Source organism: Oryza brachyantha, chromosome 3 (genome assembly GCF_000231095.2).
Source record: "Oryza brachyantha chromosome 3, ObraRS2, whole genome shotgun sequence".
NCBI classification, from domain to species: domain Eukaryota; kingdom Viridiplantae; phylum Streptophyta; class Magnoliopsida; order Poales; family Poaceae; genus Oryza; species Oryza brachyantha.
The window spans coordinates 13,787,134-13,803,530 of NC_023165.2; the positions used below are offsets into that span (position 1 = coordinate 13,787,134).

The following is a 16,397-nucleotide window of genomic DNA, read 5'->3' on the forward strand; positions in this document are numbered from 1 at the left end:
CAACACTTGACTGTTTGTTGACATCAAAAATGTGATTTGACGTATCACACATGAATGCCTGAGAGTCAATCTTAGACAACTCCAGTACAAGACCTAAATTTTAGAAGGTGCGCGAGCGTGCCAGTCAATTTGATCCTGCAACTGACAAGATAAACAATAAAACAAGCCGACCGGCTATCGAGCCGATAGGTAACTAAAAATCCAGCCGATCAGATGTTGATGCTACAAAGGTTAGCCGATAGGATAAACGATCGGCTGTAAAAGGCTGGGATCGGCTAGAAACTTGATAGAAATAGACTTGAATATTAGAACAACGTGATCCGTCAAGTTACTTATTAATCTTAGTCGATCGGACGAACCCCTATGACCAGATCGAACCAAACGTGCATAGATCGGACTTAACCGAGACAGTATGCAGTCGAGCACGATATAATTATAGGAAACACGAAGATCGGTAAGGATAATAAATAAACCGATGAATTACTTGGAATAAACAATGAATCATGTGTTACGATCGGCTAAAACCAATTTACATGTAATCCTCATAAGTCGATGCAACATATATAAATAACTGCCGATCTAACTAAATCAAGCCGATTGGTATCAAAATAATGCTCTATTGATATAGATATAATGAATATGTAGATCGGCAAAGATCATCGGCTATAAACGACCAACAAACGACCAAGATCTATAAAATATCTAGCCTAGATTGCTAAGAATAATTATAGAAGATCGGACCTAACCGAGACAGTTTAAGATTACGCCTAGCAATGTCAGGCTGGATACTAAACATATCTAGATTGCTATCAAGCCAACGAGCCAATGACCGATAACTTATCGGTTGGTACTCCGATAAAACAATAAAAAATACATGATCTAATATAAACTGTCTAATAAACGCAATCTACTAGCTAGATCGGACCGAACCGAGACAGTACTAGATTGAATATGTCAAACAGCGAATATCAAACCAACGTAGATCGCCCAAAGTGGTCGGCCAGATCAACCCAAAACACGAAAGTGATCTAAGTTGAAACTGATACGATAACTAGCAATCACACAACTATATTAGACGATCAGACCGAGAGACAGTCCTAATCTAGCCGATGCGATTATCGTGGCCCGGCGGAACATAGGACTTACCCCTCCGTCAGAGATCAAAGCGATGTAGCCCCGCGTCAGGTGCCAAGTTCTACCGGAGTTGAAACCTCGGAAGAGGGTGGTGATGCGCCGAAAGAAGTTGATCTAAATTATGATGAAGATAGTTTACCATGCCTCTGTGCATACATACTTATACCCTCGGGTGGACGCTAGTCCGTGTTGGACGACATGCGACTCCTAATAGATAAAAAGAAATAACAAAGTCCTATGTAAATCTCTAACACACAAGTCCCGATCGGACTCTAACAACCTAAGAGATAAAGAAAAATCTAAACCAACTCTAATTAACAGATAAAATCAAATTCTACGAACTCTGATTATTCCCGAATCTATCTGTAACATTCTAAGCCTAATCCGACTCTATCTCTTATCCGATCCGTACTCTATCGACTGAATCCGAGTCGTATTCCGCTTGGTTTTCTATCCGATTGCTTTGTTTCCTCTTTGATTTGGTCTTTAATCATAGTTTACTCTCCAACGGCAATTATCCAAATTCTGGCGTTAACACTGTTGTGTTATTTGAATTTTTTTTATTTTTTTAAAAAAGTCACATATAAAACATTATTCATGTTTTATCATGTAAAAACAACAAAAATACTAATCATAAAACTTTTTTTAAATAAGAAGGGTAGTTGTGCGTTTAACATGAACAGTATAAAAATACACTCTTTCTAGGGCAGAGACTATAGTAACTAATCATGAAACTTTTTAAATAAAACGGATGATCCAACGTTGAACACGAAGAATATAAAAAATACACTCTTTCTAGGACGAAGATAGTAGTTGTTAGGTTAATAGTGTACTAGAGGTACCCTCACACGAGATCTAGGCAAATGTCATGAAAAGTTCTAGATAAAATGTATATATAGACTACCGCCTATATATTAAATTTAAAATTGATTTAAAATTTAAAGTTCATTTCAAGGTTTTTTACCGAAATTTATTTTTCAGTCTTCACTAGTACAGATACTATCATCTGTGACGGCCTATCACATGCCTGGGCTATTGGGCCATCAAAACGAAGTCATTTCAATCGTGTCTAAAATAAACCCATTGTAGATGTAGTCGCACAGCCGAATCTAGGTGCATATGATTAGAGCCTATCAGAGATGATACTCATCTGTGACGGGCACAAATGTATGTCCGGTTGAGATTGTCTCAATCATTTCAATCGGACCGAACTATCAAGCCCATTAGAGATGACACTCATCTCAATCGGGCCTAAATTATGGACCGTCACGAATGACTTTTATCTCTGACGGGCCATAATGGCCCGTCACTGATGACCCTCGTCTCTGACGGACCTAAATTATGGCCTGTCACTGATGATCCTCATCTCTGACGGGCCTAAATTATGGTCCGTCATAGATGACTATTTTTAAATATGACAACTTTAAATAATATTTTTAAATACTAAATTATTTAAAATAGAAAAATTATCAACAACAAAGTTGTATAACTTACGAAGATTTACAACTTTTATTTCGGTCATTTTTCTATATAACAATCTTTTGAACAATTTGAATTTGAATTTGAAAATATGACAACTTCACAACAACATTTTTAAATAATAAATGATTTCAACTAAAAAAGTCATCGACAACAACATTTTATAACTCATCAAGATGTATAACTTTTATTCCGGTTATTTTCTATATAACCTTTTTTAAACAGTTTGAATTTGAATTTGAAAATATGACAACTTGAAACAACATTTTCAAATATTAAATGATTTCAACTAAAAAAGTCATCAACAATAAAGTTGTATAACTTATAAATATCTATAACTTTATGTTTGTCATTTCTTCATCCGATAAAATGTTAGTAACATTGTTCACAAAATTAACATATCTGTGTTATGGTTTATAAACCAGATAAGAAAACCGAAAGAGAGGGGCTGCAACTTGATATTTAGGGTTAATACTTTATATTTGGGCTTAGGATTGAGCTTTTGCACCTTCTATGGGTTGTAATTTAAGGACTCATAGTCTAATATACCTCCCTTTTAGGTCCCCGCGGGTCACCCGTGAGTATGACTCCATCACCATCCCCTCACCCACCCAAATGCGGGGCCTTGGACCCGGTTACCCTTGGGTCAAAATTAAGACCCGTCCTCATACCCGTAGGGGCGGGTACCTGCTATGCACCCGAACCCACGAGTGAAATGCCATCCCTAGATGAATCTAGACAAAACTATAGTCTTTTAATATGAAACGGAGAGAGTAATTCATTAGAGGTAATCTTATTCAATCTTTATCACTAACCAAACAACTATCAAGTACTTTCACCAAACTTGTGGCATGTCATGTGGTAGGAATCGAAATAATACCCTTAACAAATTTCTCATGCTTTTTCCTATCAATCAAAAATTTTTATTTTTTCTACAAAATTAGACGTACTACAATTTTGGCATACGTTTAACCTTAAAGAAGTTCACTTTGGGTGCCTTAAGTTGTCACAAAGTATCAAAATCGTCCCTCGACCACAATACCAGAAATATTGGCCCTCGAAGTTACGAAAACCGTTTAAATCAGGTTCCTTGGTAGTATTAGAGGGTGGTTTTGCTGACATGGCATCCCAGTTAGCAAAAAAATATATTAAAAAAAGTTTATTGGACCTACATGTTAATTAGTTGCCAAGTCAGAAAAAAAAAGTAGTCAATAAAATATGAGCCCACATGTAAGCCTAATAAGGAAAATATGGATCCCTATCGAGTGGGATCCGAATCACCTAAACAATGGCAGGCTAGCACAGTGAAAGACAAGAGAGAATGGCAGGGCAACAAAAATAATAATATATTTACTGTTTTGCACTGTAGCATGCTGATCATAACCGTGCATCTCAAAACGGACGGCTGAGATTCATTGAATGGTATAATACTGTTCATTCTCCATTAGTATGGAATGACGGAGTATCCAAACCCCATCGAGTGGTTGCTGTGCGTCCGGTCGGGGCTATGGCGGTTGCGGAGGAGACGGAGAGTGGCGCGGCTGGTGCTACGGGGAGGGGAGAGGCGGGCAGCGGAGACGGGGAGGTGATGGTCGAGCACGCCGGGCACCGAACCGCACCCAAACGCCGCGGCCGGCCGGTCCTCTTTCGTCCTATGGCCAGTGGCTCGCCGCGATGGCGCCGCCGACGCACGCCGCGGCCGCCACGACCATCTATCTTTTTTTTTCCTTCCTTTTTCTTCCTTCTCTCACTTCCTCTCCTCTCTCTCTCTACTTCCTCTCCTCTCTCTCTCTCTCCCTCTTCTCTGCTTCTCTCCCATTCTTGCGGGCGCCTGAGGCGCGAGCGGCGGCGCGGATGGCCACGGACGGTGGGCGACAACGTGGGGCGGCGGGTGGGTGGGGCGTGGACGCGGGCGGGAGGAGGCAGCAGCGGATGGGGCGGCGGGCTTGGCACGCGGCGGCGGCCACTGACGAGCTGTGGGCGAGAGGCGACGACCGACGGCCTTGAGCCGCGAGCGAGCGCCTCGTGGGCGGGCCGCCGCCGCCCAACCAATCTGCACCCTCGGCCGCCGAAGCCCCCCCGCCCGCCCTCGGCCGCCGTCCATGCAAGCTCTGCACCGCCGTCAATCAGTCGGGTGCTTCGCCGGTGAGGTCCGCCTCAAAGACCTCGAACCTAATGGATGACTGGTCCTCCTTGCACGACCGTGACATGGTCGTTTGCAGGTGGAGATAGCGACGACGGATTGGTTCACTACCATGGCGGCGGCGAGGGGGTCCGGCGATGAGCCTATGCGGCGCTCGCTCGTAGCTCAAGGCCGCCGGTTGCCGCCTCCCTCCCCCAGCGTACGCTGCGTACGCCCACGCCCGGCCAGCGGCCAGCCCCAGCCACGCCGTTGTCTGCTTTCAGTCCAGCTAGCGTCGTCGTTGATCGATCGATGGAGATCTCCTACATGAGCTACGAGTTGTTTCTGCTGCTAGCACTTGCATTGCTGCTCACTGTGGTTGTTGTAGGGCACGAATGACGGCGAGGACGATGACAGCAGGCGCCGGGTGGAGCCGCTGCTGTCGGGGCATCGAGGTGCTTCCAGTCGCACCAGTCCAACACTACCAGTGTCGCCGTCGCCGTCACCAGCGCCTAGTCCGGCCAGCACCGCCGCCGCCCACGCCCCAGCCGCTCGCACCCAGCCTGACCAGCCGCTGCTACCCCTGGGGAGAGACGAAGAAGAGAGAATGGAGAGCACGGGATCGCAAGAAGAAAATGAAAAAAAAATCAAACTGCTAACATATGGGCCTATCATATGACACGTCAGCAAACCGGGTCGATACTACTGAGGGATCTTTTTGAACGGTTTGAGCTGAAGGGTACATATTTCTATATTGCAGTCGAGGGACGATTTTGATACTTCATGACAACTTGAGGGACCCAAAATAAACTTATTTCTATGCATGGACAGTCAACCATACAACCCATTGTTGGCACCGGCTCGCCACGGCCCCATGGGCTGGAAGAAGAGATTGGATTGGAGTGGAGAAAAAAAGTATGTTCAAAAGTGCAAGGTTGTTCTACTTCATAATTCGTGTTAGACTAGTAAATATAGAAAATGCATGTCCTTTAAAGTAGTGCTACTCATTTTATCTCAAAATATAATTATTTAAAATATTTAAATCTTATATCAAAATATAAGTATTTTAGTACTATTCATAATAGTACTTATCCCATAAATCATTTCTCATCCAAGGTTATTCCCATATTATCCTCACCTCCATACATTTCTTATTTATTAAGAAATAATGGCTCCAATCGTTTCGCTTTTTAGGAATAAACGAAAACGTGTTTTTTAAACGAAAAATAATTTGTATGTAAAATTTTTATATAAGTATCCATAGCGACTCAAAAGCGAAAGGTGTAAAATAAATCACGATGAAAAAACCACAAAATCAAGTCCAAAATTAAGTTCTAAAATTTAAATTTTAACTTATAAAGCAGTTGCATCTGCGAAAAGATGGGGCCAAAATATAGTCCCTTTTATTTTAACCTTAATCCATGCTAAATTATTTAGAATGCTTATTTTAGGATAGAGGTAAATAATACAGGATGTTTATATTTTGGGATAGAGATAATACCATATTAGTAAAGGGAAAACTATTTTTTCTTCCACTTCGGTACGTGTAGTAGTAAATTCTAGGAAATTATTATCCATGTCCATTCTGTTTATTTTAAGCCATATAGCTTCCTTAAAATAGAAATAATTTATGGGTAAAACATGTTCTTAATTATAATAAACAAAGGTGTAAAAATAAAATATAATAAAAAGATTCATAAAAACAAGTCTAGAATCAAGTTTGCAAATTTAATTTTGGCATGCAAGCAGAAGTCAAATGATGGGGCAAAATATCTTGTATAATAAAAGATGCATAATGAGGATTTTGATTGGTACCACATAAATAAGACATCACCAAACAAAAGTGGGCATTTCAGTGACAAGCTTCATTCTTTCTTGGAAACAAGGATGCTACAAATATATTATTGCAGAAACGGCACAAAAGCCGTTTCTATTATTTCATAGGTAACATCCCAGCAACAAGAGGAGACAGAGCACCAACCACACACACCACATTCCACTGAACTCAACCCCCCCAACTAAATCAAACTAGGAAAACTCCCAAATTCAACCTTAGTGTTTTTTCTGAAGAAAAAGAGCAGTAGTGCCTAGCAATGCAAAGCATCCTCAAATCTCTCTTCTTTTTTTTTTTGTTCGTTTTCTTCACCTCTGAACCCGCCAACAGAAGCAGCAAAACAAAGAACTCCAATGCTCTCCTCTCTTTCATTCAGGTCTCATGGCCGATCAAGAATGCTGGCCGGGGCTCACTTCACTTGCTCGACGGCTCGCCCTCGACGGCCAACGGCACGGTGCTCGCCATCGTGCGGTACTTGAGGGCGTACAGCATCTCGAGGTAGCGGCGGGTTTCGCGCCTCTCCAGGTTGGAGACGTACTTCCAGAATCCGTAGACGCCGGTGAGGGTCATCAGCCTCTCGGAGTAGAGCTTCCAGGTGTATCTGAAGCAAAAGGAATATTGTTAGCTCTGATGCTGCAAAGAGAAGATGGATGAGCAGTTCAGAAAGATAGATAGGTTGCTGATGGATGTGTTTTTTTTTTGCATACTTCTCCTCGATACGCTGAAGACCGCCCTGCGAGATCTTGGTCCAGTGGCTGGGGTCCTCCTGGACCTTCTCAAAGAACTCGACGAGCAGCGCCGAGGCCTTGTCGCCCTGGTATGGGTCAATGTGGAAGCCGGACACGCCGTGCACGATGATCTCAGCTGGACCACCGTAGGCGGTCGCGAATGTCGGGAGACCACAGGTCATGGACTCGACGACGGTGAGACCGAAAGCCTCGTAGAAGGCAGGCTGGAAGCGCAAGAGAGGATAAATGTGAGAACAGGCAGGTCTACAATTCATTCAGCTATGATGTTCTTGTGACAAGAGCAGATTCATTTTAGTTACCTGCACAAAAGCACCCCTGGTGTCGCAGATGTAACGGTAGAGCTCACCGTTGCGGACACGGTTCATCTGGGCAGAGATCCAGCGGATGTGGCCATTCAGGTTGTATTGCTCAATGAGGTCGAACATCTTCTTGAACTCAGCCTGCTCTTCCTTGTCCTTGGACGGGTTCCCATGGTCACCGCAGACAACCACAAGGTTAACCAGCTCTTGCAGGCGAGTGTTGCGGCCATACAGCTCAACCAGACCGGTCAAGTTCTTGACACGGTCAAGACGAGCCATGGAGAAGATGATTGGCTTGTTCCTGTCCTTCAGCATAAACCTGCAGAGAGTGTTCTAGTCAGATAACCAGCAGGACGGCATGCATCACATGAATGCGATCAAGCTATGTAAGCATCTCTTCTTACTTGTGCTCGTTGTTGTCGACTTCACTGTAGAGCAACTCCTCAATCTCTGGGTGGAGGGAGGTGAGCCTCTTTTGAGACTCGGAGTAAGGGAAGTAGATGGACATGTCCGCACCAGGCGAGACAATGTTAAACTTCGGGTCAAAAACATCAATGCCATGGACAACGCGGTACAGACCAGGCATTGTGAATGCCATGTGGGACTCATACTGACCAACAGTGTCCTTGCTGAAAAACCAGAATATGCCATTAGATCATGGAAAAGTAATTGCCTTCTACGATAAAACTGATGGATATGACCAGGAAAACTTTAGTTGTACAGAAATATTACTTTCCGGCAATCTCTTGGAATGTGCTGGTGATGATGAAGTCAGCATGGTTCATGGCAATCAAGTCAGTCGTGAATTGGCATGAGAAGTGGTAGTGGTCCTCAAACTTCTTCCAGTAGAGGTCAGAGTTGGGGTACTTCGTTTTCTCAAGCGCATGAGCAATGGTACACTACATATAATGGAACAAGGTAACATGAGCATAAGCAATATGTAGTTGAAACACTACTGATCTGTGTAGTTAAAGTTCGTACATGAGTAACACCCATCTTGTGTGCAAGCAAGCATGCAACAAGGTTTCCGTCACTGTAGTTTCCAATGATCAGGTCAGGATTGGCTTGGAGCTCTCCGGCAATCTCGTGCGCCACATCCTAACATCCATGAGAAAGAGTCGATATGAGGTTAATCTTTAACAAATGAGTAACGAAGAAGGTGTACGAATAAGGTTAGTTGTCTACATCAGTGAATGTCTCCAGGTACGGCCAGACTTCAAAACGTGAGATCCACTTGCGGACAATTCCATTTTCAGTTCTGAATGGCACACGAAGGATGTGAGTGTGCTCGGTGCCAAGGACCTTCTCAAGACGCTGACCACAGGTGGTGCCAGTGGCATCAGGGAGCAACCTGGTAACCTGTTTCAAGACCAAAGAAGGTTAACCATCATATTGCTATGGCTGATAAGTTGTACTTCACGAGATGACCAGATGAGGTATCGCACTTACAATGAGGATGCGTGGCGTAATGTTGAGACCTTGCTGCTTGATCCTCAGCAGCATCTCATTCTCCATAGCACGGACTTGGTCCAAAATGTAGACAACCTTTTGGTAACCATAGAACAAAGAATAATCAGAACAAGTTTAGTTTTACAAGTATGGATAGATGTCAAAACTATGTAAGAATTCTACCTGGCCTCCAGTGTCAGGGTAACCCAAGACATTGGCCTGGGCGAAGTAACCGTGGGGAGAGAGAATGACAACATTGAACACCATTGGGATTGTTCCAAGGAACTTCTCGAGGGTGGATGGATCTGGGGCCTCAAGAAGGTCCAAAAGGAGGTGAATGGTCTCATGTGAACGCTTGGCGCAGTCACCCCAACCCTTCTCCAGACCAAGTTCTTGGAACCTGTATTTTTCAAATAAACAAACATTTTTTTTAATCACAACAATACTGCCAAATATCTTCAGTGGTTTTGTGTCAAAACAATAATACATTCCGACGTTCACAATATGTAACAAATAATCAGTACCTGTGGTGGAATTCTGAGTACGGGGTGTCTGCTGAAAGACCAGAAAGATGCTCCTCAGCCTTCCTCAGAGCACCTTGGAGAGCACTGAGACTGCGGATTCTGTCGTTCAACATCATGGTCTGCAGAAAGCATATATTCCATCAATTCAAAACTAATACTGAGCTCAAAACCAATTCAATCCATGATGACATGCCATACTAACAACCAAAAAACATATTAATCACAGTTTTGGAGGGATTTTTTTTTAAGTTATATCATTGGTTTTGTTTATTCATTATATGATTGATCAGCATTTAGCATCTCTAATCATGAATGGAGTCTATTGCATGAGCTAAACTAGACCAATATACAAGATTTGCAACTACAGCTTGCAGGATAATGTAGCATGCAATCAACAAATTTACTGTCCATGCATCACAGATCTGTCTTAAATTATTTGTTACTTTACTAATAAAAAGTGTGCAGGTATTAAGATGAGGAAACAATATGAAGTTGTCTTACCATGCCCTTGTAGTTGTGTGCACGAAGAAAGTTGAGCAACGGGTACATGCTCTCCTTGTCATGGAAGAGCTTGGATGACAGATGCCTGTTGAGGAACTGCACACCATTTCCAATGGACTTCGACAGAGAAGGGCGAGGGAAGGATGCATTGAATGGCTCGAAATCCAGCTCAAGTACAAAGTTGTTGTTGGTGCTGAAATATACATCCAAGTATTTTATTAGAAACCATGCATTCGTGAACGAAAAACAATAAAATTAAGTTTTAAGTAGATTCTTCTAATATTCAATTTATGCAGCACATTGTATACCTTCCTTCCACAAGCTGTTCCTTGAACTGCAAGTACTCAGGGACTGTCAGCAGCTCAACAGCGAGCTCGCTCACATTGACCCTCACATACTCCCAGACACCAGGCCTTGGGCGGATGGCAAGGGCAACCCATGGGGAGATAACAATCCCCTCCTGTATGGAAAAAAATTCAGATATAAGTTAAGTTAGAGCATAGTAGAGTAAAGATGGATATTAATCGCTGTGATCCAATGAAATCTGAATCTGATTCTAACCTGGGCACTCCTCAGGACATCCTCAAAAGCACCATCCTTCAGCTTCTCACGCTCAGCCTCAGGGATTGCGTTGTTGTACTCAGCAATGATCTGGTGGGGCTGAAGCATTCCCTTTCCGAGGTTAACCAGCCTGCACGAATAATCATGTCCGAGAAAAAAAAAATCAGGCCAGATCTATCAAGTCAGCCTATAATATCTCAATAAGATATTTTAGCACTTGATCAGTTGAGCATAATTAAGAAAGAGATTTGCTCCGATCTAACAAAAAATATCTCGAGGTACCAGTACCTCAAGGTACCAAATCATTTTTTATCATTAGATCTAGTTGAGTAGAATGTGCACTGCTAGATCGAACGATCAAAAACGATTTGGTATCACGAGGTACCTCGAGGTACTTTTTGTTGGACTGAATTAAATCTCATTAAGAAAATTGCTATTAGACACTTAAAGTGCATACAAGATCTGTCTGTTCACATTGGGATGAATTAGAAATTACTTTGGAAATATATGAAACAACTAGTTTTGACCATTTGACATTGCATCATAATCAGATCTAGGCACTATGCTAAATAGATCTAGTCAATATAGTTTTTTATTTGTAAACTTGGATCCTACAAGCACCTGGACCATTGCAGAATTCAGACATTGTATTCAGTTTGTAAACTGTACATAATATTAAAAAAATGTGCACATGCAGTCAGATCTACTACTACCAGTCCACAGTGATCCAAAACAACATTGTATTTCATCATTATTCAGAAGTAATAGGTTTGTACAAAATCTTGGCTGCACAAGGATATACTCATCGTAATCAGGAACACTAAATACAAAAATGAGTGCATGCAATTCAACATATCGTTCCATTCCTGACCAGATCTAACCATTCCTAAAACAAAAGAAAAAAATTCTTACTGTATGAGACCATCTGAACATGCAACATGTGACATCATCACGACCCCCAGAGTACAAAGGCCAATCTACACACGGATCAACGAGAAATCAGCACGAACCTGGTGAAGACGGCGACGAGCTCATTGGGGTGGGCGGAGAGGGAGTCGCCGATGCGCTCCCTGACGCTGTGGAGGCGGCTCAGGACACGGTCGCCGGCAGCTTCCCCCATTGCTGTCCTCTTGGATCCTCAAGCCTGCCAAAAACACCATCAGGCATCATCAGGTACCACCATAAAAGCAGCAGATTTCTTCCAGATCCAGTGACACAAGCACTGCAGAAAAACATACTCCGTCCTCCTAAACCCCCAACAAGTCAAGCCATAAACCCAACAATAAAAAAACACATCTTTGACGAACACTGGAATAAAAGCTGCAACTTTTTTGAAAAATAAGCAATCTAGAACATCACTGTAGCAACAACCGAAATAGAAAGAAAAGAAGAACACAAGCACTCCAGCTGCTAAGAGGCCTACGGGAATCAACGGAGAAGGAGGGCAACAATGCTCTAGGCTGAGGACCGAGGAGCTGGGTGAAGAGGGCAGGCGAGCATTTATGCAGATCTGAGGAGAGAAACCACCAAAACATCTCGATGGTTTCCAGGGCTGGAAAATGCCGTCGCTTCTTGCTGCGGAGCAAGCACCAGCTCAGCTCACCACCATAGCCGTTGAAACCGAAGCTCGCAAGCTGGAACGAAGAGTAACGCATACGAGCACCACCTCTCTGGCTCTCTCTGTGATGATTCTGGACTCTTCCCAAGCACGAGACCAGCATGGGATTGGGGTTTCTTGTTGGCCACCACAAGAAGGTAATTAACGTTGACACAGGCAATTAATTAACTAATTAATCTTAAAATATGGTGATAACAAGGGATTAGTGTGAGGGTTAATGCTGCCATTAGCAGCAGGACCCAGAACTGTCAGCCTGTCGCCGAGCTCCGAGACATAGGCACATGCAGACGCAGTGCAGAGACCCCAGAGAGAGGAACGGATAAGACATTGAACTACTAGAAATCACCAAGAAAATGCTTAAAAAATTCAGGCGAAAGAGAAACAATTATAGGGCATTACTGGATCTAACATTCTATCCACTCCAAATCTGAAAGAAAAAAAGGGAGAGAAAAATATAAAAGAAACCTTAAACCCAGGTGATTCTAAACCCCCCCAGATCCAGAAGCAAAGGTCATCGCTAGATCTCACCAAGTGGGTATCGACCATGTTCGCTAAACCCCAGAAATTCAGTAGATCTCGCCATTCTGATGCTCATGAGCTCATCCACTAACGCAAGAACGAAAAAGCAGAGTTTTTTTTTCCTTCTTCTATTTCGGGTGAATGCAATTGCATTCAGAGGCAGCATCTCCCCCCATGAATCTCTGAAACGCAAGAAGAAATTTTGGCATGACCTCCCCCATGATCGATCACTCGCGCGTCTAGGGAAAAAAAAAGAAACTGTCGTCGTTCGTCCAGTCAGTTCCCTACTATCCTACCGGCCGGCCGACGGCGTCATCGTACTCCGGCAGCATGGTGTCATCCGCCTTTACCGGCGGCATTCCGCGTATGCAGCCGCACCGACAGTGTCCTAAAGCTCGGCCGCCACCAACACCAAGAAACGAAGAAATGCAGAGCTCCATTGATAAGAGGATAGCTTTTTTTTTTTCTGGTTTACCTTCCTAGGAGGAGGAGGAAGACTGGAAGGGAAGGCAAACAAGGGGTGCCTTCCCAAGAAACGAAGTGAACGCAAAATAGGACGAACGGGGGTGAACGGAGGTGGAATGGATTGGTGCGAGGATTGCCATGGCCGGGGCCCATATTTATACACGGGGAGGGAGGAGGAGGGGCGTCCCGGGCGCCGGTGGGGCTCCCCCATCCGCCATTGCCGATATAAAAATGGTTGGTGAGATGATCAGTTGTGCAGAGATAATTTTCTTTCTTCTCTTGATTTGGTGCCCTTTTTTTGTTTTTTTGATCGATTTCTTTGCAATTACTAGCAATGTATAGTATGCCACTGCTACTTCTTCATGCTTGTGTTTTTTTTTTCCAGAAAGATCCTGCCTTGGGTTTTAGTGATGGGATTCTTGGGAAAAGGCGGCCGGCTGTATTCCCCGTTGCACTAACGTGAATGCATGGATTTTGTTTTCAAGAAAAGGAAAGGTTTTGCATTTGAATCAGTTTATTGAAGAGGAATATTGTGGTCTGTGGAACAAGCCATGGTGGCATACTGGGGCAAATGAGTGGGAGTCTTTTGAGATAATTTTTCCTCAAATATTATTTAGGATCGACGCGAGTTTAATTTACGTTGCATGGAGTGAAATGAGAGATGATGGAGAAGTGAGAACATCGTGCTTTAGCCGCATACATGAGAACTTATTTTTTTTAGTGCCATTTGCATTATTTTTTAAGTAGAAATTTATCTTACAAAGTCAAACTGACCCATTGTAACATAAAACTAATAGAACTCAGATGCAATTCCCAATTTGAACTCCTCTATCAATATTTCTTAAAACATTGTATGATTATGTAGTTTAAAAGTATTTATCAAAACCATCTAAACCTTATTTTATAACATATCCATGTTATGCTCTATTGTACATGATATCTTTTAAAGAAGAAATAGGGCATTGAAAAAAAAACTCAAGCATTACAACGAAATACCCACTTTATGTTAACGAAAATGCTCTCAGTACTACAATAAATTTCCATATCACAACAACACAAATATAAAATACAACAACTACGTGTGCATATATATACAAAACCCAAAACACCAACTAATAATATAATTCAAGATTATAAAATCAAAGTTGACACAAATTGAAAAAAAAACTTCCAAAACGGCACTCCTCCAACAAGGGATTGCTGCCAGCTAGGAACAGTAGGAATACTAGTGTACAGAAACAGAGTGAGCACATAGGGCAGGCAGTAGCGGCTCTGAAAAACCACCGGTCCCCAATGTTTCTGACGTACTAAACGCAACCACCCCCATTTTCTCTACGGCCACCCACACCAGCCGTCATTCTTCTTTCCCCGACTATTTTCCGCAGCCGGAGAAAGAAAGAAAAAACGGTCAGCTTTTCCGTGCTCGAGGGGACGCGACTGCCGTCAAAAAAATGATGCGAAAATAGTAGGGGTATTTATTGCTTTACTGACCCTTTTGTAGGAGTACTCTTCTGTTCCATAATTTACGGGATTCTCACTGTTTACTTATAATTTTTAACTATTCGTTTTATTTAAAAATTTAGTGTAAATATAAAAAATTATAAGTAACTTCTAATAATAAAAAAATAAAATAAATAATACTTTCAAACTTTTTTAAATAAAATGAGTAGTCAAACGTTACAAACAGAAAGTCAAAATTGAAACGGAGGCAGTACTACACAGGCAACGGGATGATTACATGTTTGGGAGAAGGGGCGAGTCGAGTCTCCGATCGGATCCGGGTTTTTGCGTGGGTTGGAAGCAAAGGTGGGTGTGGTTGTGGGGCCCATTTTGCAGGGTGTATCTACTCGGGATCCAACCCGTTATTTTTTTTTCTTTTTGTCTTTTAGCACAAGCTATTGCTCCAACTTTTATTTAGTTGGAGAAAAGGAAAAAGAAATCGGTGTCATGTCAGACATTTGATCGGATGTTTGGAGGAGTTTTTAACACGAATGAAAAACCGAATTTCACGGCTCGGTTAGAAACCGCGAGACGAATCTTTTGAGCCTAAATAATCCGTCATTAATATATATAGGTTACTATAGCACTTATAGCTAATCATGGACTAATTAGGCTCAAAGGATTCGCCTTATGATTTTTCGCATAACTGTGCAATTAGTTTTTTTTATTTCATCTATATTTATATTTTTTTAGGTGTTCGAAGATTCGATGTGATGTTTTTGGGTGAAAATTTTTAGGGGACAAGTAAAAGGATATCTGAATAAACAGAGATTAAATGTTTCCTGATCTAGATATTGGCTCCGGGCAGTAAATCTTTTTCAGGACTGTCTATAGCTGTGTAAATGGTTTTATTCATACAAAATAATTAAAAATTAGTGTACTACTCATGCTACCTACTAATCACTTTGTCCCAAAATGAAAGTATTTATAGTATTAAAATATAAATTATTTTAGTCTTATTCACGATACTACTTTTCTCGTCAATTATTTCTCAATCTACATTCTTCTCATTTTATCCCTGCCTACTCTCTCGCCCCTATATATTCATTGAAGGACATCATATTTTTCTCCTTAACATTAATCTCTCTTAAACAATCTAAACATACTTATATTTTGAAATAGATGTATTATGCTCTAAAATATAAACATTTCTTTATGTTTTCCAAGACATGTCTAGACATCCCTAGACATAGCAATGTCTAGGTGTATTTTAAAAATCACATAAATCTTTATATTCTAGAACGAATAGAGTATTTTATACTACAAATATCATATTTTACATTCTAAGACCCTGTTTGGATCCAAAAAGTCCATGGGACTTCTAGGAAAAAGTCCTTCTTCTTTCAAACAGGACTTTTTCCTAAAAGTCCCTCAAAAATCGGTAGTCCCTTGGGAGGGACTTTTTTCCCCTTTTTCCACGTGTTGCCCCTCTTTCTCTCTCCCTCTGCCGACGCCAAGCCCGAGCTCCCCTGACACGCACCGCCCGTCGGTCGGCCGGCGCCGTCCCCGCCTGCGCCGCCCGCCTCCTCTTCTGTCCCCTCTTGTCCCTGCTCCAACAAGGTGCGACGTTGGAGTCCGCCAGGGGTGGCGCCAAGCAAAATCCCAGCCGGGGGTGGCGGTGTCGGAGGTGAGGACGGCGGTGG

At 42.4% G+C, this 16,397-nt stretch overlaps 1 protein-coding gene across 1 annotated transcript; it reads right to left on the reverse strand.

The window, feature by feature from the left end:
• Positions 1 to 6,585: 6,585 nt before the first annotated feature.
• Positions 6,586 to 13,371, reverse strand: LOC102716200 (sucrose synthase 1). The gene is made up of 15 exons (XM_006650114.3): positions 13,265 to 13,371; positions 11,663 to 11,796; positions 10,653 to 10,782; positions 10,400 to 10,551; positions 10,092 to 10,284; positions 9,591 to 9,709; positions 9,250 to 9,466; positions 9,067 to 9,162; positions 8,803 to 8,976; positions 8,599 to 8,715; positions 8,350 to 8,516; positions 8,022 to 8,246; positions 7,618 to 7,936; positions 7,277 to 7,521; positions 6,586 to 7,170 (listed from the first exon to the last, which is right to left on the reverse strand). Exons 2-15 carry the CDS (start codon positions 11,770 to 11,772, stop codon positions 6,984 to 6,986), a joined length of 2,451 nt encoding a protein of 816 aa, XP_006650177.1. The 5' UTR covers positions 11,773 to 11,796; positions 13,265 to 13,371; the 3' UTR covers positions 6,586 to 6,983.
• Positions 13,372 to 16,397: the final 3,026 nt, after the last annotated feature.